This window comes from Typopeltis vanoorti, chromosome 22 (assembly GCF_054136105.1).
Source record: "Typopeltis vanoorti isolate ZY-2024b chromosome 22, IOZ_Tvanoo_1.0, whole genome shotgun sequence".
Taxonomy (NCBI): Eukaryota; Metazoa; Arthropoda; class Arachnida; order Uropygi; family Thelyphonidae; genus Typopeltis; species Typopeltis vanoorti.
Genome location: NC_143570.1, coordinates 32,473,082 through 32,496,228, shown reverse-complemented (window position 1 = coordinate 32,496,228; position 23,147 = coordinate 32,473,082). Strand labels below are relative to the sequence as shown.

The window sequence follows — 23,147 nt, the reverse complement described above, 5'->3', positions numbered from 1 at the left end:
CATCAGGAGAGCCAAAACTAATTGTTCTACTTTTGATTATCTACAGAAAGAACTTTCTACTATCCAACAACACATGAAACTCAATGGCTTTTCTGAAAAAAGTACTCAACATCTTCTCAATTCTTATAATCCTCTTGCATAGATCCCGTTATAGGTTTGAACGTTTGTTCAAAGAAAGCATGGAGGCCTTGCTCCATCGTCCCAACCTAAATCGTAATGATCTAGGTTGGAGAAATATCTATATCAAAAATCTAGGAAAGTCTAATCAAGATTACTAATTCTTTTTTTTTTTTTATCATGTCTCTACTTCAAAATATTCCGTTTCATACTTAGTGATATAACATCACACGGCGTGTTCTATTTTTAACAATCTATTGTTAGTATTCTAGCTTGTATTTTTTTTTTAAACTGTTCTTGTAATACCACTGAGAATGATCTGCTATTTCCAGACCGAAATATTTGGTTAATTGAATATCTTTCTTGTGTTTACGTGCATATATCATTAATACTTTATTAGCAACTTGGTCTTTTTAGTGCTTTTCTTAATATTTCAGTTCAGAAATCAAAGGGCCATCTATTTGTCTCATTTTTTATAATTCGTTTATCTGCGTATAGGCTTTTCAGTATATTTCTCCCACTGTTCTAAGATATCTTTGAAGAGTACATCCCCTTTCCTGTGATTTGCTTTATCTCATTGCATTTTGTAAAATCATGACTTCAATTTCATGATATTGACTACTCAACATATTTACTTTTTCTTTACCCTTCGCTTTTTTCCTTGTTCAGAAGATTACTACACACATACATACACATATTTATAAGATAAAAATTTAACTGACTAGAACCCGAGAAAGTATAACAAAAACCTTTAATAAATCACGACTAGTTTCATCGGTATTCAGACTTCTTCAGGTGAGTAAGAAATAACATAAGACTTACATAAAAATAACAAGGTAAAAAACATGGACTTTCTAGCTTAATAAAAAGAAGAAACAGAATAGTAACAGTCATATTTGAATAGGTGACCATGTGCTACTGTTGTCATGAGTAGAATGTGTGTGACAGCTAATTTTAGAGCACCAGTACTGGATTACTGTGCTATGGGAATCAGGCAAATTGTAGCTTAGATTGTTGTTCAAGTGTGAAGGGTCCAGAACTATTTCTTTTGATTCTATAATACGTCTTTCAAATTCATCCTTACATATATATAAATTGGTTGTGTGGTCCCAATCAACTTGGTGTTGCTGTTCTTCGAGGTTAGAGTTTGCGGAGAACAGCACATGACTGGAAAGGGCGCTCACTCGTTCGTGTTCTACTGTAGGAGATGTCACATCTATGTTCCTCAAGACGAAGTGAAACAGATTTATCTGTCTGGCCAAAATAAGGTCGACCACAGTCACACATAACTTTATAAACACCAGGAAAATGCAGTTGGTTGTGTTTTGGTCAACTCAGAAAAGAACGAAGTTTTAGCAAAGTAGTATAGTCGGTCTTTATGTTGAATTTCTTCATAATCCTAGATAGTTTTGGGGTAAGAGAGCTGATAAATGGTAACTGTATATGAGTGATAGGGTTTTATTCATCTTCTTGTCGAGGTTGTTGACATGGTCTCAAATGTTTAGTGATGTTACGAGATGAATATCCATTATTTAAGAAGGTGTTTTTCAGGAAGTTAAGTTCTGTTTGTAGGTCTTCTTCTGTGGAAGTGAGACATCTTGCTCGATGGGCAAGGGTGGAGATGATGCCCAGTTTCTGAGGAGGGAAGTGATGAGAAGAGCCATGCAAATATCTATCAGTGTGGGTGGTTTACCAAAAAATTGAAAATTTAAGACAATCAGGTGATCTACTGATCTTTAGATCTAAGAAGGAGAGAACACCGTTAATCTCTAGGAAAAATAAGGAATCTCTTGACAGCTTTCTTGTAAAACTGGAGTTGTATTCTCTTAGAAAAACATTTTGGGGAAGGCTGTTCCAAAGAACAGGTAGGATGGAATGAAGGAAGGGATGGGAAGTTGGTTCGGTATGTTTTGAGGTTAGCTGTATATGAATGTTGACCAGTGGCTGCCATTGTTCTTACAAGATTAGAAGAAAGCAGAGGAATTATAGTGCTAGTTCAGTGTAGCATGCCCTTAAATGTACCTAAAAAAAAAAAAAAAAAAAAAAGGCATAACATAGGCACAGTGATTGGAAGGCAGTTGCTCCTTCTGTATTGCAATCAAGCATTTTTAGGGAGGATTTGAGTTCACCACCACCAGTGAAAACAATGATCTAAGTGTCAGTCAGATTTGGGATTCCTAAAGTATTAGGAGTTGAGCATGAGAGTAATAATAGTATTTCAAAAAAAAAAAAAAATTTTTTTTTTTTTTTTTGAGGCTGAGGAAGCTTGGATGTATTATTAATGCCAGGTTTACATCTAGCTTATCCTTGCATAAGTAATATATCCATTGCTTTCTCAGATTCAAAAAACTTGTCCTGTTTTTCCTCAAAAAGTGAAAATGGATTATTGGTAAATTTGAACATTTTCAAAAGTAAGAGAAAAGTAGGATCTTTCTTCTAGTAATAGTGTAAGTTTGTGTTTCAACTGCATTGAAATGAACTAGATTATCTTCACTCCACTTGAGAATGGTCAGAAAGTATTGAATGTACTAGTTAAGTAAGAACTTGAAGAAACTCAAATCATTTGAGCACAAGCTTTCTCGAATGAAGAGGAGGAATGGAGAGTACTATCATTTGCAAATCTATGGATAGAATTTGAAGTTAGAAGTTCATTGATGTATAGGAGGAAGAGTGTGAGTAATGATACAAAATCTAGTGTACCCCATCTTTGAATAAAAAAAAAAAAAATCTGATGAGAGGAAGCCATCCACCTTGACATGCAGTGAAAGACTGGAAAGGAAATTGGTCTAATCACAAAGGGCAGAAGGTAGATCATAAAGTGGTAGCTTGGTGAGAAAACCTCAGTACATAATCAAATACTTTGGAAATATAGAGAACAACCACATGAATTTATTCAAATCATCCCATAACCTGTATCCAAAAGTGGGTGAGTTAGGAAGTATGTAGTAGAATGAGAATGGCAGAATCCATATTGGTGATCACTAATTAGAAAAGGAAACTGGACAAGATTATGTTAGTGTCAAGAGGAGAGTTAACAGCAGTGACATCTTTGGAGGAAATGCTGGTTAAGAAAGGTTGCAGGGCATTGGGAGAATGGTGACAATTATCTTCTGTTGGTAGGTTGAACTACAGATTGAATAACTGTTTCTGTAAGTTTAGTAAAAGTCAAAAGTTCATAGTCTAGTTTGTAAAAACCAAAAATTCACGATGAACTCTTTGCATATTTCATTTATTTAAACTCGTATTTATACTAAATATTATGATAATTTATAGTTCTGTACTTGATGCTTTTGAAGGAACCAACACCAGAGAAAGAGGAGCAGCCTAAAATACCACCCAGCAGACCAGTACCTCCAGTCTATAAAGCTGCTGCTGATATCAGTAGCAAAGAGGGTAAGACACTGTCTTTTAATGCAATTTGTTTTTTGAAGAGTATGTATATGTAACAACTTTTTTTTTTTACAGAAACAGTTTATATTAACAATAAGGACCTCATTTTTATTTTATTTTTCTTGTTATTATAATGTGCTAATTTTAGATCAAATTGTTGGTTAAGAAAGCTAAATTAAAAACCTTAGTTGTATCTGACCAGCTAACAAGTCTGCTGCTTCGTTTTTTTTACAATGATGTGACAGATAGAAGGGATATTTGGAGGGGGAAGGAGGATTTCAAATGCTTCAGGCAAATGTTGATCATATCGTTCACTTCATTATCAATCCATCTCAAAAGAAAATTTATATTATATCAAGTGAAATAGAATGCAAACAGTTGTCAAACACAGGTTTATCAAAAAGAAAGATAATAAATTCTCTAAATTATTCACGTTTCCCAAACAGAACAAATAGCATTTTTATGGTGTTTGTGAATTGATAGGCAGCTATCTTCAGCTTTCAGTTATCATTAAGACATGCTAGAAGATAAACAGTGTTTCTGATTCCATCTGGCACTTATGTGTGTTTGGATTTTGCAGTTGATTTTGGTGCATATGCAGAATTAAAAATCCAAGCCTTTCTTTTCAGTGTTTAAGAGAAACCTGCATACCTCATCCAGAGATCATATATCTGAAGTTGAAATAAATAAATTAGAAAAAAAAAAAGGAAAAAAAATTCCTCCAGTCAGTAGTTTGAAAATCAGGCTGTCTTTCTTCTACAGATTTGTTGTCAAGGAAGTCAGGCACCCAAGAAAAGATATAGTAAATCAAGCTTTTAGGATTAAGATAATAAATTAAGATTAAGGATATGCTAAATAAATTAAGATAATTATTAGGTAATGTTAACTAGGTAATGCAAAAACTCATTTCACTCATTACAATTATATATCAAATCCATCAAGAAATCCTTTTACAAGCATCAAGGCCTACTTGGCAAACTGCTTTTCTTTTTTTTTTTTTTTTTTTTTTTTTTTTTTTTTTTTTTTTTTCCACCATTCATCCTGCTCTTTTGACAAACATGTAGCCTTCAGAAATACCAAGCTACAACATTATCTGCAGCCAATGCCTTAAACAATGATCTCTATACATCCTTCAGTGGAGCAAGAATAACATGGTCATGTTCGCTGCTATCAAAAAAGAAAAATGTGTAATGATTTCTCTAGGAAGAGAAATTATTAGATCGATCTTTCCCTCCCTACCTCCTTGGAATCCCTTGGAAACACATTAACCTACTTCTTATTTATTCCATCTTCCTCTTTCTCTGGAACAACCTTCCTGATACCTCTCCATGTAAAGCACTTGTACATGGTAGAGGAGACCTCCAAGTAATGATGCTGGCCCTTTTTGTTCTTATTCTTTCACTATACTTTTTTTCCCCATATTCTTTACTCCTCCTGAGTCTTTTGTACTAACCTGTCTTCCAGACAATCATCACTAGGATCCAATGCCCTGCCACCATGTGGTACAACCCATGGACACTTGGAAAGGAGAATCCTAGTAGTTTTGCAGTATTTTGGGTTTTTGCTTTGACAAGTAATGGTCCTGGATGGCCCTTGGCTTGCTTGCATTGTCAGTGGTGTTGCCTTCAACTCTGTCCCCTGACTATGGGGACAGGTCCAAGGATTGCTGTAATGCCAGTATGGCCCCCAGAGTAGTATTGGTGTTCCACTCCAAACTGCAGGCATTCACATGTTGCTCTGTGGTGGGTTGGGAGTTCTGGCACTTAATTGAACTCCTCCTAAAAATGGATAATTTTTCATCATCATGTTTATCAGGGATCCTCAAAAGTCCACTCATGTGTAGAAACTGTAGAAACATCAGTTAAAATCAAAATAAGAAATGAAAAAACATCAGAAGCTGCTAGCACGATCTCCAAAATTCATAAAAAAACTGTATTCAGGAGATGTTCTTACTGAGGCAGCAACAGTAGCACAATCAGAAAAATTACTTCATACAACATCTATCAGGAGAATACCAATTACAGTTGTACAAAACCTCAAGCTTTTCTTGAGGCATATATCAGAGTGGGACCTCCTAGTTGTTCCCGATGAAGAGAAGATTTGCTCTGAACTCAAGGACCAAGAAGTGACAGCCATTTTCTTCCTGCATAGAGATGGCACCTGTTCTCACCAGGAATATTCTTACCTTCAACACCAAACTAGCTACACATTATTTCAGTAGTCCAGTAAGGTTCTATATCCTGGACCCTATGAACTGCTTTAAATGTCAGATGGTCATTCTTAAACTGCCTGTTGTGGTGGTGTGCCATCTGTGCTCAATGTGGCAGTAAAGTTGAGACCATAAGTGCAGAACACTGAAATGCCCTGTGAGGGAGACTACCAAGAGTACTTCTGAGCATGCCAAAAGTAAAAGAATGAAAAGGGAAATTCGAAAAATAAAAGCAGAGCAATGCATCACCTGTCAGGAGGCAGTAATACCACAATAGTGGCAATATCTGCTAGACACTCTTACACCGAGAAGGCAAACTGTAAAGAAAGTGTAAAATCTCTCATAGTAAATTTTTATAAAAAATGTTTGCGATAATAGGTTTTAAAACATGTAGGTTTTAAAATGTTTAAGATCTCAACACTACGAACGTAGGATACACCAGGGGCGTGGGGCTGACCGTCTCGTCCTATGAGCGGTTTGAAGTCCGATGATTAATAAACCTTCGACACTGCAAGGTAAAAGAGGGATAAGGAAGATGAGATGAGGTTTTAAAACGCTTTTACATAGGTTTTAAAACATGTAGAAATTGTAAAGTTTTAAAACAAACATAATAATTCTACTGTTAAGTTGTATATAACAATGTATATTGAAAGTCTATGTGTAACGTAAAATAAGGGATTAGCCCAGATTATGTTTGATCCAGTAAGAACAAAAGTTTGAAAGGCCATGCAAATGTAGAAAATTGCTGCCAAAAACGAAGATAGCCCAAGTAACATCATAATGTTCGCAGAAGATCTGGGGAGTTACAGCTTAAGAACAAAGAATGAAGAGAGCTATAAAGGGGCTATAGGCTCTTGGAACGCCCTCTCTCTCTCTCTCAGTTTTGTTTGTGTCGAGCCTTCCCAGGTGTGTGACCTCAGGAGAGGCCATTATCGTCTGATGTATTTCCAGTAGCTGCCAGACATGCTACAAACTTGTGGTATTCGCGGCATCAACAGTGGTTCCAGTTTACCAAAGGAGAATCAATCTGCACTGTCTCAGAAAAATTGCCCCAGAAAGAGACCGCCAATGGCCATCCAAATTATAGCCAGCACCCAGGAAGAAAGGCAAAGTGTAGCAGAACTTATGGAAGTTTCGTTCACGTTGTTAGGACTGTATGTGAAACGCAAATGTGAGTAAGCTCTGATCTGTTAATGTTACAGTAGTTGTACTTAAGAATTGTATGTATACTTACTGAGGTTAAATTGTGATTAGTTAATTATTAAGTTATGGGAATAGAGAAAGAAGGTAAATGTTAACTTATGTATGCCTAGATAGAATACTCATCTAAGTATAACGTAAGAGACAGCTCAAAATAGCTAAGTGTTGTAAACTAGTTGATAAGAGTTGTATATGTTATGTCCAATGTTACATGCTGAGTAAGTGATAGGCCTTTAAGAGCTTTTGTTTGGTATTTATCTAATGCATTGTACAATTGACTTAGTTTAAAATGAACATGTTTTGTTTGTGTAAATCTCTTGCCTGATCTATTAGCCAATGCACTGTTTCCACTAATTAAGTTGAGTATATTAAGATTCAGATCTTACATATGTTCAAACTTAAATTCTCATGCTGTATACATAATTTAGAGTGGCACAGTCATACAGCAAATAAATTTCTCTAAATTACACAGTGTGGGTATTGGTAACCTGTTATAGTGGACAGACTAACACTAAGGGTCTTTCATTAACAGAACGAACATAGGTAAGAATAGAAAGAATTAATTGTAGGGCCTAAGATAAGCAGATGATTGCTAAGTTGAATAAGGTATTAAATGCACATGTAATTGAGAACTGAATAGAACTTAAGGGAAATTTTAGTGGGCAAAGAAATAAAACAAAAATTTTTGAAAGATAGAGTATAAATTAAAGTAGAGAATATTTTACAATGCTGCAGCCGACCTTATGTAAGGTCGGCTTACCACCACGAGAGATTTTACAAAAGTACAGGGTGTCCCAAAAATTCACGCAAGATTTAAATTTAGTGCCATTTGTGCGGTAAAGTGTTGCCAACGAGAAAAAAAAGACAGTGTGACAGCTGACAGTTCAGGGTTATTAAAAATGGAGTGCTACACGAAAGAACAACGCATTTTCATTGTTGAGAAATATTTTAAAAATAATGAAGGTTCAGCAGCTACTTATACACTCTGGCCGTCCTTTAACAAGTCGTTCAACAGAAAACATCGAAGCAGTTCGTGAGAGTGTTGCTGAGAGTCCAGGAACATCAATTCGGAACCGTGGTCTTGAATTGGGCATTTCGAGAAGCTCTCTACATCGTATTCTCACGAAAGATTTGCATCTTTACGCTTACAAAGTTCAGTTGACTCAAGAACCGAAGCCTACTGGCCACACACAGCGAAGAGAGTTCGTTGAATGGATTATGAAACAACAACAAGTGGATGCTTATTTTTCGAACAAAATCATCTTCAGCGATGAGGCTCATTTTCATCTTGATGGCTTCGTTAATCGACAAAATTGTCGCATTTGGGGTTCAGAAAATCCACAAGTGATTGTTAAGAAACAAATGCATCCACAACGTGTCACTGTTTGGTGCGGATTTTGGGCTGGAAGCATCATCAGTCCATTCTTCTTCAAAAATGCAGCTGGTAAGGCAATAACAGTTAATGGTGCTCGCTATCGCGACATGATAATCCAGTTTTTTGTGCCTAAATTGCAAGATATGGATGTGGACGACATGTGGTTTCAACAAGACGGTGCCACATGCCATACAGCCTGAGAAACAATTCAATTACTGCATGAGTCATTTCCTGGTCGTGTAATTTCCCGTTTTGGTGATCAGAATTGGTCGCCCAAATCATGTGACTTAACGCCATTGGACTTTTTTCTTTTGGGTTTTTTGAAGTCTAAGGTTTATGCCAACAAGCCCACGACCACCCATGCCTTGAAGGAGGAAATTGAGCACTGTATCAACGAAATTCAGCCACATTTATGCAAAATGGTCATGGAAAATTTCGACAAAAGAGTGCGTATGTGCCAGCAAAACCGTGGAGGCCATTTACCCAATATGCTATTCCATGCATAACCCTATACTGTATACTTTATGAATCAATAAGAAATTACAATTTTTAATTAAAAACCTGTGTTTTCTATCAAAATTACTTCTTGCGTGAATTTTGGGACACCCTGTATTAGCAGGGACATTGATTGTAAATCATTCTTGCCTTTTCAGATCTGTGACATCCCCAAACAGTATGACTTGCTTGCTTTCTCCTTGGAGCAAATCAAAGAGAAAAATTGATATGGGCTCAATGCGAGGAGATGTCAAAAATGGTCCCATCACATGAAAATCCTCTTATTCAAAAATGATGGAACATGTGCCATAAAGGATTGAATACATACCTCCAGACCCTTTAATAAATGACCTCTTAACAAACAGCAATACTTCCACTCCTCCCACCCCTCCACACACAAAAAGATAAAACAATTAATATACCTAGTGTTCTAGAAAGAGTCCAATATAACAATGTATTGGATATTTTTCCTGATGAAGAAATAATGAACACTGACAGTTCACAATTCATGAAAAAGGAAAAAACCCAACATTAATGAAAACTTTTTCATTAGTCTTTTAGCTTTCGTTAATCTTTCATTAGTTAAACCTCTCAACATAGAAAGCCAGATGATACCACAAAAAAAAGAAATAATGAAAACATTCCTACAATGGAATTGTTGTGGATTTTGACAAAACATTAATGACAACAAGGCTCTCTTGCAGAAGTACGAGGTAGGTTCCAAAAGTTTCCAGTCTGACATACAAAATTTGCGCCAATTTTAAAATGCTATGCGTGACAGATAGCACCATCTATGAGAAGATTAGTGTACCAGTTTCAACTCTCTACCTGCGTCATTCAGTTGGAGGCACTCATTTCACTAATACATGGTATGCTAAGTGGCTGTAATGTTAAAAATTGAGCACCTCGCTGTGATAAAGTTCCACCAAAGAAAGTTGCGAGTGCTATCAAACAGCAATTGGATAGTGTTTATGTGGAAGATTCATATTCCACTGTGAAGAATCAGCTAAACAGTTTTGCCTAGGAAGAGAGAGCATCGAAGATGATCCTTGTGATGGTTGGCCTGTGGAAGTGACAACTGAGGAAATGTCTCTTTTTGAGGAGGAACTGCTCAATAACAGATGGCTGAAGCTCAAAGAAATCTCAGCAAGGTTGGGGCTTTCTATAACAACCGTCTTTCGCATCATTCACAAAACGCTTCACACGACAAAGGTCAGTGGAAGGTGGGTACCCCAACTTCTCTCTCTTCAATTCAGGACCATTGTGTGACCTGTTCCTGCAAGTTTTTAGAGCTTTTCCAACAGAATCAGAGAGAATGCTGGAATCCACTGTCATCAGGAATGAAACCATGATCTTTCCAAAAGTGAATCCATGAAGTGGCCAAACCAGGTGAAGCATCGCTGAAAAAAAGCCAAGGTCACTCGGTCTCCACCAAGAAGTTCATGGCAACAATCTTTAGGGATTACTGGGGAATTCTCGATTGACTTAAAGAAAAGGGATACCACCGTGAATTCAGAATATTATACTTCACTCCTGCACAAATTGCACGATGCTATAAAGGAGAAGATACAAGGAATGCTGAGTCATGGTGTTCGCCTGCTTCACGACAATACTCTAGCCCACATGGCTATTGTTGCAAAGGCTGCAGCGAAAGACTGTCGCTTCCAGGAGATTGAATAAACCCTACAACCCAGATCTAGCACCTACTACTACCTCTTCTCAAAGCTGAAGAAAGACCTTTGAGGAAGAAAATTTACAGATGACAATAAGGTTGAAAGATGCAGTTTTAGGTCATTTTGAAAACAAAAGTACAGATAATATTTTTCAAGGGCATAGAAATGTTAATTTAAAGATGTGAAAAGTATGTTGAAAAGTGACACAGTTGTTTTCTTTCTATCACCTCTAAAAGTTAGTGAGGCCAGAAAGTTATGGAACCACCCTTGTATATGCAAATATGCTTCTGCAAAAGAAAGCCTCAGGCTTTCCCTTGAAGCCTGGCAATGATCTGGCATTATGAAATGTAACTATCATTTGTAAGGAGAGGACAAGAGATAGATACATCGTTTATAATAAGATCAACCAAGAGCAAAGCAGTATAGGATAAAATCCAGAAAATGAAAGGCAAATACACCACCCACCAGCTCAATATCCTTGAATATGATTGATGTACAATTGCCAACTTAACAACAGGCACACTCAGCGAGATTTTTGCAAAAACAACAGCAGAATCTCCTTATCTTCCTGAGTTCCTTGCCCAAAAATCCAAAGGGAAAAAAGCAACTTTTTTCTTTTTTTTTTCAGATGATGGTATTACTGAATTTTTTCACGAAACTCCTCTTATTTCAAATCAATATATCATGCTTATTTTGTTTAGACCTGTGATTTAGTCATTAAAACTACTATGAAATCGATAATGTATTTTGGTAAAAACATACCTTGATATTATATTGAGGGTAGAACCACAGTAATTCCTGCTTCTACTATCTTCATAAACCTGATAATATAACTGAGATAGTTACTATATGGATAAATTGTTTTAAAGACAGGAAGGAAATGAACAACCATAATTAAGCGATTCAAGAATAAAGGTTAAAAATACATAGTAAAATTATTTTTCTTTATTTAATCATTATTTAATTATAATTAAAAAAAAAACAAAAATAGCATGGAAAAATAATTTAAAATCCCAGAAAAAATGATAAATAAAGATGATCTCCCATAATTACGGTTTATGGGTCGTTTTGATATGGCATCCTCTTCAGAATTAATGAGAACACTCTCCTGAGAGAAGAAAATTAGAGATGAAAAGTGAAAAAGGTCACAGAATTCACTACAATGGCTACATCAAATCATTGGTTATTTTTTATTGGCTGAAAGTTGGGGTTAATTTTGTGAAAGAAAAGGATGGTCGACTTCTTGAGCAAGGAAAGAAGTTAATGAGGAGCAACATAGTAAGTGAAGAGAAAGATAAGAAGATTCTCATGGAACAATAGAAAGACTGTCTGCTAAGATTGACTTGTAAGTAGTTGTATTTCTGACAGTATGTAAAGTGTTTGTGAGACATAGTATTGTATTGGTAAACCAAGCTTAACCAGCATGTCTCATAATCATCATCAAATTCCTACCATGTACCCTCAAGGGGGTGTACAAGATATAATAGTAATACATGAAAAAGTTACATCATTACTAACTTCTTATCTACAATTTTTGTCCAAATCAGTCTGTTACTTGTCAAGACTCCAACATTATCAGATATTATATTTCTATCATCTAAAGCACTTTTTATATCAATCCACCTATATCTTGGTCGTCCTCTAGGTCTTTTTCCTGCCAACCTGGCAGAGAACATTTCTTTTGCTAATTTTTCCTCGCCCATTCTGTTTATGTGACCATACCATCTGAGATTAGCTCTGCTAATGCATTCCTGGATGCTGACATTATGGAATTCTGTCATGTTGTACCATTTTGTATTTTGGTTTAAGCCAATAAGAATACAATTTGATCAGCTAAATCCCAAATTGCCAGCCCATCTCATTCGTTCAGTATCCAGGTAGATACCTAACAGGGTGCACCACAGGAAGATGAGGATTGGACATTTGGTCAGAAGCCCTGATTTGTTCTGTGCATTCCTTTAAAGGCTATGTGGAGGTCCCATCTCATTTATACAGCTTTTACCCTTAAGCACCTCTGTCTGATAATCGAGTAACGTTATGTTTTAGATACCTTAGCTAGCTCAGAACTAAAGCTTAGAGTAGTAAGGAAATTGTAACAACTTTGTGCGTATACTGTATCATTTTGTAATTACTCCTTTTTGGCTTAATGAAATGTTTGTAAACAACATACCGAACTCGAATTTGTGAGTGCACTGTCCTTAAAAAATATGAACCTGCATAAGAGAAGTATATACAATTTTTATTTATTTTGCCATGAACAATTTAAAGGTAGAATAGATTAAAGCGGGGAATACGAATATAATTAAAATATCTGCAGTCTTTGGATTAACTTAAGGGAGATTATGTTGCAACACTATCGGCAAGATTTTTTTTTCTAAATCGGTACATCCATGTCAAATTGCAAGTCTTTCTATCAAGTAGTTTGTTTAATACAACTGTCTAAAGCAAAAGTGTCCCTTGAAATGCATAAAATTGAGTATCATGCAGTTATAAAATTCTCTGTAAAAGAAGGTTTAACACCAAAAGAAATTCATTCGAAGTTTATAAAAGTTTATGGGCACTCTTCTCCTTTGTTTTTGAAAATTAAGAAATTGGCTGCCAGGTTTAAACATGGCTGTATCAGCCTTGAAGATGATCCACATGAAGGATGTCCGAAAAGTGTAGCAACACCAGAAATCATTGATCAAGTGCACGATATGGTATATTGGATGAACAGCGAGTGAAAGGGCTTGAAATTGCTGAGACTATAGGCATTTCAAAAGAACGTGTAGGATATATTTTCCATGAATAATTACAAATGAAGACAGATAAGACCCCATCTTGACTACTGTGCCAGGGTTTCTTCTTAAAAGTCGGTTCCATCAGTAGGAAAGGTATGGCATCGGTGTTTTGGGATGCTAAATGCATTTTGTTTATTAATTATCTTGAAAAGGGTAAAACAATAACTGGAGAATATTATTCCGATCTTTTAACCAGACTAGGTGAAAAAATTTGTGACAAAAGACCCGTTTTGCAGAAGAAAAAAAATCATCTTTCATCAGGACAATGCACTTGCCCACAAAGGTGTTTTGGCGATGGGAAAATTACAGGAGCTGCGCTATGAATTGTTGGAACATCCACCCTATTCCCCAGATTTGGCTTCCTCTGACTTCTATCTCTTCCCAAAACTAAAACTCTTCCTTGCTGGTCAGCATTTTTCTTCGAATCAAGAGATGATTGTAGCTGTAGAGGGATAATTTGCAGGTCTTGCTTAGAACCACTACAGAGACGGGATAATGATGCTGGAGCATCGCTGAAATAAATGTATTCCAGGGATTAAGAGAGATTATGTTGAAAAATAAGAATACTTATTATTATTATCAACACCCGACCTCCATGGAGTCAGAGACTCATCTTGGGAGGTACTATTGCATACAATGCCCATCCAACCGTGTCTTATACTGATTCAGTGTGCCCACATCCACAACACACTCAGGCAATGCATTCCACTCACTAACCACCCTCCATGCAAATAACCTGCTTCTCACTCCTTTGTTCACACCCTCCTTATGCAGTTTCCAGCAATGGCCTCTTGTTCAACTTCCCTCTCCAATTCAGGAGTTGTTATCATGTCTACCTGATAACAACCCCTGACCAGTTTATATGTCTCAATCATAACCCCCCCCCCTTTCCTCTTATTCACGAGGCTCTGCAACTTGCATTCCCTCAATCTGTCCTCGTACTCCACATTCCAAAGACCACTGACTACCTTTGTGAATCTTCTCTGTAACCTTTCCAACATATCTTCGTCAGCATGAAAACCCGGCGACCAAATCTGTGCACAATAATCCATATGAGGCCTGATCAAGGCCTTATACAATGGAATCATAACCTCTCTATTTCTGCATGTCAGGGTTCTCTGCATCATTGCCATTATTCTATGTGATGTCTTCACAACTTGTGCAATGTGGCCCCTGAATTTCAGGTTCTTGTCCACCATCACACCTAGATCTCTCATCTCCCCTACTTCTGTTAAAGTTTCCACACCAAGGGTATACTTGGCATCCCATTGTTGCTTACCAAATCTCAAAACCTTACACTTGGCAACATTGAACTGACAGTTCCACTTACCTGCCCATTCATGCAATCTATTCAAGTCCTCTTGTAAGGCATTAACATCAGCCTGACCGTGCGTTGCTCTCCCCAGTTTTGCATCATCTGCAAACAGCTGGATATCACTAGTTAAACCCAACCCAATATCATTAACATACAAATTGAACAATAATGGCCCCAAAACTGACCCCTGTGGCACACCAATGGTGACCTTTCTCTTTCGAGATACTGCACCCCCATATACAACTTTCTGATGCCTATCCAACAGCCAGTCATTGATCCAACACAGAAGTCTGTTATCCAATCCTACTCTTTCAATTTAATTAAGAGCTTGTCATGTGGCAGTCTATCAAAAGCCTTTGCAAAATCCAAGTACACCACTGTGTATGCATCTCCTCTGTCCAGAGTATTTGTCACCTTGTTATAGTACATAAGTAAGTTAGTGAAACATGATCTCCCCTTAACAAACTCATGCTGATAACCACAGGGAATACTGCTGTTATCAACCCATTTCTGTATCCTACTTCCCACCAATCTCTCCAGGAGGACCTTCACCATAACTCCAGATATACAGACCAGTCTGTAATTTGAAGGTACAGCCTTATCACCACCTTTATGCAGTGGAACAATTTTACTCTCCTTCCACTCCCTTGGAACCTGTGCTATTGCAAAACTCTTGTTAAGCAGGCATGCCAATGCTACTGCCAGTTCCCTGGAACATTCTCTTAAGATGCGTGGTGATATTTCATCAAATCCTATCACCTTATTAACATCAAGGTTATTTATTTCCTCAAATATCTCCTACTCACTCACAATTAAGCTATCCTCTCCTATGTCTTCTACACTTAAGTTCCTCATGATTCCACACCCTGATCAGGATGAAACACACTTATAAATTGATCACTGAATACTTCAACAATATCTTCTGCAGCAGTTACCATTCTACCACTTTCATCCCTTAACTTCATCTCTCCATGGTCATTCTTCCTTCTACTTGCCACATATCTAAAAAAACTCTGTAGGATTTTTCTTAGCCTGATTTGCCAATTTCTGCTCATACTCTACTTTTGTTTTCTTATCTAACTGAGTCACTCTCCTGGCTTGTTCTTTATATTCTTCATGTGACATTACTATTATTCATAATTTTTAAATTATAAATTTGTTTTTTCATTGTTAGACCGAGAACTTTTCAGACCAACCTCGTAGTCAAGCTGGCGCAGTCAACAAACAAATAAATTTGCTAGACTATAGGGCATGGGGGATAAGATATAGTATAAGCAAATATTGCAGCAATTGGAAGTTAAGACAGCCAACCATATTAATGATAGTTAAATAAAGAGAAAGCAAAGACAAAGCAGGGTAGTGAACATATTACAAGATATCACATGAAGTACTGTAGTCCAGTTCCACCCTAAATGTAATATCAAGGTATATTTTTCAGAATGCGTTATGTATTACTTAATAGTTTTAATCACTAAATGACAGGTCTAAACCAGTGTGTTCAAAACTTAGGAGGTGCTCCTAAACAAAATAATGATACTATATTATGTTGAACAAATTTTTTTTTCCCTTGAGCAGTACTGAAGAATACAACAGGCCGTTACTGCTGTTGAACCAGATTACATCATTATGAGATGTAAAATATCTCTTGCCATCAACTATGGGTCAACTGCTGTGCCTTTGCAACAGAACTGTCTGTGAGAATTTTATGGATACCTGTTAAAAAGCTATTATTATTGCCTTCCTGAAGCCAGAGAAGGATCCAAAATCACCAATAAATTATTGCCCAATTATTCTGACTAGTGCCTCTGCATGAATTTATTGCTGGAATTAAACAATGGCTTAAGCAAATATCACAACAGATTGTTTGGTCCAGCTGAGAGCATCCATTAGAAATGAATTCTGGAAATGCAAGGACTTAGTATTGATTTTCTTTGATACAGAAAAAGCATATGACACTACTTGGAGATTTGAAATATTGAAAGTCCTGCACAATTTTGATCTCCGAGGGAATCTCCTTTTTTATAAAGAACTTTTTATCCAATTGAATCTTATAAGTCCAAGCTCTCTCTCCTGGCCATATACTCAAGAAGAGGAAGTTCCGAAGTGTCATGTTTTTTGCAGTCAAAGTTAACTCAATATTTGAACAACTTTTTCAACTGTAAGTATTGTCCCCTATATGGATGACTACTATATTCTGTCATTCTTGTCATAGTCATAAAAAGACAGCTGCAGCAAGCCATTGGACCTCTTTCAAAATTGGCACTTGCAAATAAGTTTAGATTTTCACAGCAGTTTGTATTAATTTCTTCCAGAGATGTGGTCTTCATCCTGACCTAGAACTCGGACTAGGACAAACTTTAAATCTCAGTTGCACCAGAAGCCAAATTCTTGGGGCTCATGTTTAACAAGAAACTCACTTTCCTCCCTCACATCCTTTGCACTCTATCTTTCATCTCTTGGGATACCGACAGGTGTTCTCTGTTTCAATTGTACAGGGCATGATCAGATCCAAACTTGAATATGAGTCAAAAGTCTGTGCTTCTCCCAGAAAGAGAGAATATCATGCAATGGCTAGACCCTGTTCATCATCAGGCCATGAGAATAGCAACTGGAACACTTTGAACTTCACCAATTCCTTTTATCACATCGATGGCAGCAGCTCTCTCTGTTGTACACTATAAAAATAAAATCCCTGTCAGACCATCGTATGTTGCCAACTGTTTTTTAATTTTTTTTTTTTTTTTATGGCATACCACTCTTTGGTTTGCAAATAAAGCTCTCTTAGAAGCTCAAGGTTTTTGGAGTAGACAACATGGCAACATACTCCTAAATAGATGTCCACTGTGGCATTCATTCATACATACTACCATGCAGCTTTTCTTTCTGCAGGCTACACATATTTTCCATTCCCTCTTGTTGTCTGCCAGCAGCCATTTAAAGCTCATAGAATTGAATTCCCTGATTTTGCACCTGTTTAGACCGATTTTTCAAAATTTGAGGCTCTAGTGGAATCTTCTGCCATTTTCCCAGACAGTACAATATCTGCTCAAATCCCACTAGAACCTAACAACTTCACTGCTGAGTTGCACATGTAGAGCTTGCATTAAACTGCATAAGACTGTATCACCACCAAAGGAGTATATACAGATTCACTGAGTTCTCTACAGGCAATAAGAAAACCAGAGCTACAAAAACATCTAGTTCTCTCTCTCTCTTGAATCTAACATGTCATTTTTCTGTTATGGAAGCTACACTCAGATGTATGCTTCTGTTGGATTCCAAGGCTCATTGGAATTAAGGGAAATGAGGTTGTAGATACTGTAGCTAGGTCAGCTTGTTTCTCAAACTTCCACTGTCTGCCAGTACAGTAGAATAAGACAAACTTTTATTCTACTGGTAGTCATCATGGGATAGCAAGGCTAATAATAAGCTCTGTCAAATCAAGTGGGAAATTAAATTGTGGTAGTCCAGTCTACACAGGGTCTGTAAAGAGAATGTTGTACTTATTCAGCTTCACATAGGTTATAGTCATCTCACACACACTTTTCTATTGAGAGGTGATGTGTCTGTGTGTGAGATCTGTGGTACTGGACTAACCATCAGTCATATTTTAATTGACTGCCCTCATTCTGTCAATTAGTGCAGTCACTATTTTAGCCATATTCATAATCCGTCTGAGCCCTGTACACTCAAGCAGATTTTATCAGACTCACCAAGTGCCTCGCTTGTTTTTAAATTTTTAAAAAAAGCAATATTTTTTACAACATCTGCATTATTTTTATTTATACTGTTTTGTACGTAGGTTTTTAATACTTGATTACTTTTATCTGTTTCACAAACTTTTTTGCTGTATACACTTACATTCTTATCTAGACCTGTTTAGCTTTTGTTTGTATATCATATTTTTACCTTGTAGACTACTTTGACCCTTACTGATGCAGTATGACCATGATAGTCCTTGTGCCATAAAATTCTAAACAAACCTTCCTCATAATGTGTTTCCTAACAACTTAGTCTTTAGCTCTTCAAGAAAAATATCCATGGGTTTCGTCTCTCTCTCTCTCTCTCACAATCCTTACTTGCACCTTATACACGGCTGATGTACAATACATTCTTGTACTCCTTGTGTGTGGATTAAAAAGAAAAATTGATTCAGAGCACAGAACACTTTTCTGCCACAACAGCCTCTCTGGCTAAGAGTTGATATTGAGCATTAAATCTGCAAGCAAAATTTATACACACACACAGTAAAGTAAACAAAAAAATTCTCAGAAAAAAGTGTCTTCTCTTTAAAAGAGACCTTGTGGCCTCTCTACATATGATGATAATAAATAGCATAAATAACATACATTGCATCAACTAAGATAATATCAGCATTTTAAAAAAAAGTCAAGTTTTTTTGTTTTAATAGTTTATTTGTACATACAAGTTTACATGTTCATTAGTTTTCCTATATCTTCAAGGACTAATAAGGAATCAGATATCTACCACTGAACTTCAAAAGAAATAGAAGAAATTAGTTGATGACAAATGGAGCCTCCATGACTAGAAGAAAACATCTTAAGGCAGTAACAAATTGTAAGGTAATCCCAACAGATAAAGTGGTGCAGCAACACCAGCTGCTGTGCGCAGACTTTAAAATAAAGTAGAAGATAATAACCTTTGGAAGCCATGGGAGGAAGAGAATTGAGTGGTTTCGCTTAAAAGAAGAGAGTGTGAGGAACCGTTTTAGGGAGAAGGTATTAGAGAGGATTTTGGATGAAAATCTACAAGACTGGTTGAGACATAATTCAAAAGTAATTCTAAGCTATGAAATTGAGGTGCTTGGCGAAACATCCGGAAAGATTAGAGAGCAGAAGGAGGGTTGGTGGTGGAATAATAATGTACAAGAAGCAGTGACAACAAAGAGGAAGGTAAAGCAGAAGTGGGACAAGTCAAGAGTGGAAGAGGACAGAGAGAAAAAGCGAGAAGCCAAGATAGTTGTCGCACAGGTGAAGGCCATAGCATATCAAGACCTTTATGATCAAGAAACAAAGGAAGGATAGAGAAAGATTTATTGATTTGCAAAATGTAGAAATAAGGCATCAAAGGATATCGTACATGTGAGGCAGATCAAAGACTCTGGAGGAAGGGTATTAAGGAGTGATGTGGATATAAGAAACAGATGGAGGATATATGTTGAAGGGCCTTTGAATGAAGAAAATCCAAAGACTCGCAGAGAAGATGGGGAGACTTATGAGGGGATGGTGCAGAACATTTGTAGAGTGGAAGTGAAGGAAGCCATAAAGAGGATGAAGAGTGGAAAATTGGTGGGCCCTGACAGGATCCCAGTGGAGGCATGGAATGCACTGGGGGTAAAGGGAATTGACCTGCTGTGGGACCTGCTAATAAAAGTTTGTCAACAGGAAAATATCCCTGAGGAATGGAGGAAAAGTACTCTTGTCCCCATCTACAAGAGTAAAAGGGATGCCCAAGACTGTAAGAATTACAGAGGAATAAAGTCGATGTCCCACACAATGAAAATCCTGGAGAGGGTTCTTGATGGAAGACTGAGGAAGGAGGTGGAGATTGCAAAGGAGCAATTTGGCTTCATGCCTGGTAGATCGATGACAGATGCTATCTTTGGGTTACGGCAGATGATAGGAAAAGTTTCGAGAAAAGCAACGGGAGCTACATCTGGTATTTATTGATCTGGAGAAAGTGTATGATAGAGTGCCAAGGCAAGACGTCTGGAGGTGTCTGAGGGAGAAGGAGGTACCGGAGAAATATGTCAGGTTGGTGCAGGAGATGTACAGAAATGTGAAGACAAGAGTTCGAACCTGCCTGGGAGAGACAGAAAGTTTTCCAGTGACAGTTGGCTTGCATCAAGGGTCAGCATTAAGTCCATTTCTGTTTAATATTGTGATGGAGGTGATGACAGAGGAAGTGAGAGAAGACGTGCCTTGGACTATGTTGTATGCAGATGACATCATGCTGTGTGCAGAATCAAGAGAAGAAGTGGCAGCTATACTGGAAAGCTGGAGGAAAGTACTGGAAGAGAGAGAGATGAGACTGAGCAGAAGTAAGACAGAGTATGTGTGTCGCAAAGGGGGATGGCAGCCAGGAGACAGATCTGGAGCTGAAAGGAAATGTCATCAGGAAGGTCAGTGACTTTAATACTTAGGTTCAACCATGAAAGAGGATGGTGAGGCTGAGAAGGAAGTGGGATGTAGGATACAAGCAGGATGCAGGAACTGGAGAGAGATGGCCGGAGTGCTATGCGATAAGAGGGTGCCGATCAATCTAAAAGGCAAAATCTACAGGACAGTAGTGAGACCAGCTATGATGTATGCTATGGAAACTGTGGCCCTGAGGAAAAATAACATCAGCAGGATGGAAGTAGTGGAGATGAGAATGCTTAGGTGGATGTGCGGTGTAACCAGAAAGGATCGTCTGAGAAATGAAATGAGTAAGGGGAATGGTGAAAGTTATGAACTTAGGAGCAAAGATACAGGAGGCAAGGTTAAGATGGTTTAGTCATATGATGAGAAGGGAGGAAGAGTATGTGGGAAGAAAGGTCATGCAGATGGATGTGCAGGGGAGGAGGAAGTGTGGACGGCCAAAGAAGAGATGGAGGAAGATGGTGGAGGAGGACTTAAGGATGAAGAACTTGGATGTGGCTACAGCCCAAGACAGGAGGTCATGGAGGAGACTCACCACAAACAGCGACCCTACTTAAGCAGGAAAAGCTGCAGAAGAAGAAGATTCTGAGGAGAATAATATTCGCGAATATGGTTGAAAAGCTCAGACACAGAATGCCTATTAACATCTGTGTAGCAAATGTTAGTGACCAAGCTGTGTATTTTTAAACGTCGAAGTATTCATGAATTATCGTTAATTTTCACACATCGAAACTTTCAACATTTGGGAAAGGGCATACCGCTATTTATGACCGGTCATAAAAATTGCCTGCAAGCTGATTATAACAATGGGTAGCATATCCTCTGTTCTCAAAATTGAAGGAGATGACGTGTAGCAAATGTCAGTGAGCAAACGGCGTATTTATAAACATGGAAATATTCATGAATTATCGTTAATTTTCACACATTGAAATCTTTCAACGATCGGGAAAGAGAATACCGCTGTTTATGACCGATCATAAAAATTGCCTGCAAGTCAATTACAACAATGGGCAGTGCAACCTCTGTTCTCAAAACTGAAAGAAATGACATCTGTGTTGCAAATGTTAGTGACCAATCAGCAAGGAAGTATAAAGAAAATTTTTCCACTAAAATCGAAGATCAAGGTAGTCTGTATCCGGTTCTCAAATCTAGTAATACCTAATACTTTCTTCACAAGTTCGTATTGTAGGGTGAAAGTTTCAAAAACCGTAGTGCCATGATTTTTTAAAAGTAATAGGCCTGCAGATTTAAATTTTAATATGAATAAGAGACAAAGGACTTTGTTTAATTTTGGTATTAAGAAATCTCTTATTGAGTTGTTTGTGACACAACAGATACTAAGCGATCTCCAGGATGTACAAAAGGAGGGGGAAAACTACCAGCACACAGGAGAAAAAGTCTGCATTCACTCGTAAGCACTTATAATATTATAAATTTTTGATGATCAGAATGGGATATGTCAATGAAAATCAGCACATTAATTTAATGATGCTGGCCTGAGGAAACTACAATATGCTACAAGATTTCATTAGTCCAGTGATTGATAACTGATTTAAATGTAATTTTATATTTGTCAACATGTCACATCGTATACATAAGTGTACTAATACTCTTTATGATTATGCCATAATTAATTATTAATATTGTAATGTGTTAATAATTAATTATTAATTAACACATTACAAAATAACCAAGGTGTTCAGTTAAAATTTCAGGATTTGTTTAGTGTTCCATCATAGGAAAAGTTTGGGAAACGCCTGTGTAGATGATGATAGTAGTAGTAGTTGGTGGATTGAGTGGTGGAGACAGAAAGCTGTAGAGTATTTGGACTCCCTGGAGGTGTCGTGTAATAATAATAATAATTATTATCTCTAAAGATTCAGGACAATCAGCAAAACAACATTAAATTGTTTTGTCATATACTTGATTAACGCATGTAGAAAAAATAGAATTGATTAAAACGCCAGTATATTTCATACAGTGTTACATGTACTGCGATTCAGAATGCAGTTAAGGGAGAGATCAGTTAACTACATTCAAAACATGAATCACAACATGTAAGTAGCATGTTCTTACTGGCTCGTGTGTTGGTCCTAGCTGACTTGACATGAGAATACACTGTTAGAATTCAAAGGAACTCTAATAAATAACTTTGGAACCAAACCAAGATTCTTCATTCCAACTTATTTAAATATTTGTTTCACAAGTTTCCTTGTGAAACCTTATGACATTATCCAAACCCTAACTCTTCGGATTGTATAGTTCTGGGACTGGATCAACATTAACTATTTATAATTTTATATATATTTATTTATTTATTTAATATTGATTAAGCTATTTAATTTTTGGCTATAAAAGCTATCCTGTTTGTTCCTTTGAACTATAATAATGCATTCTCCTATCAACTCAGCTGTGGCTGAGAAATGAGTGGT

General features: G+C 37.0%; 1 protein-coding gene across 1 annotated transcript in view; it reads left to right on the top strand.

Moving 5' to 3' along the window:
• LOC150094285 (SH3 domain-containing kinase-binding protein 1-like) overlaps positions 1-23,147 on the top strand; it is a 305,169-nt gene that overhangs the window by 265,221 nt on the left and 16,801 nt on the right. Inside the window, exon 13 of the mRNA XM_090411774.1 lies at positions 3,414-3,510. Coding sequence (XP_090267900.1) covers positions 3,414-3,510 — 97 coding nt within the window. The remainder of the gene's footprint in view (positions 1-3,413; positions 3,511-23,147) is intronic.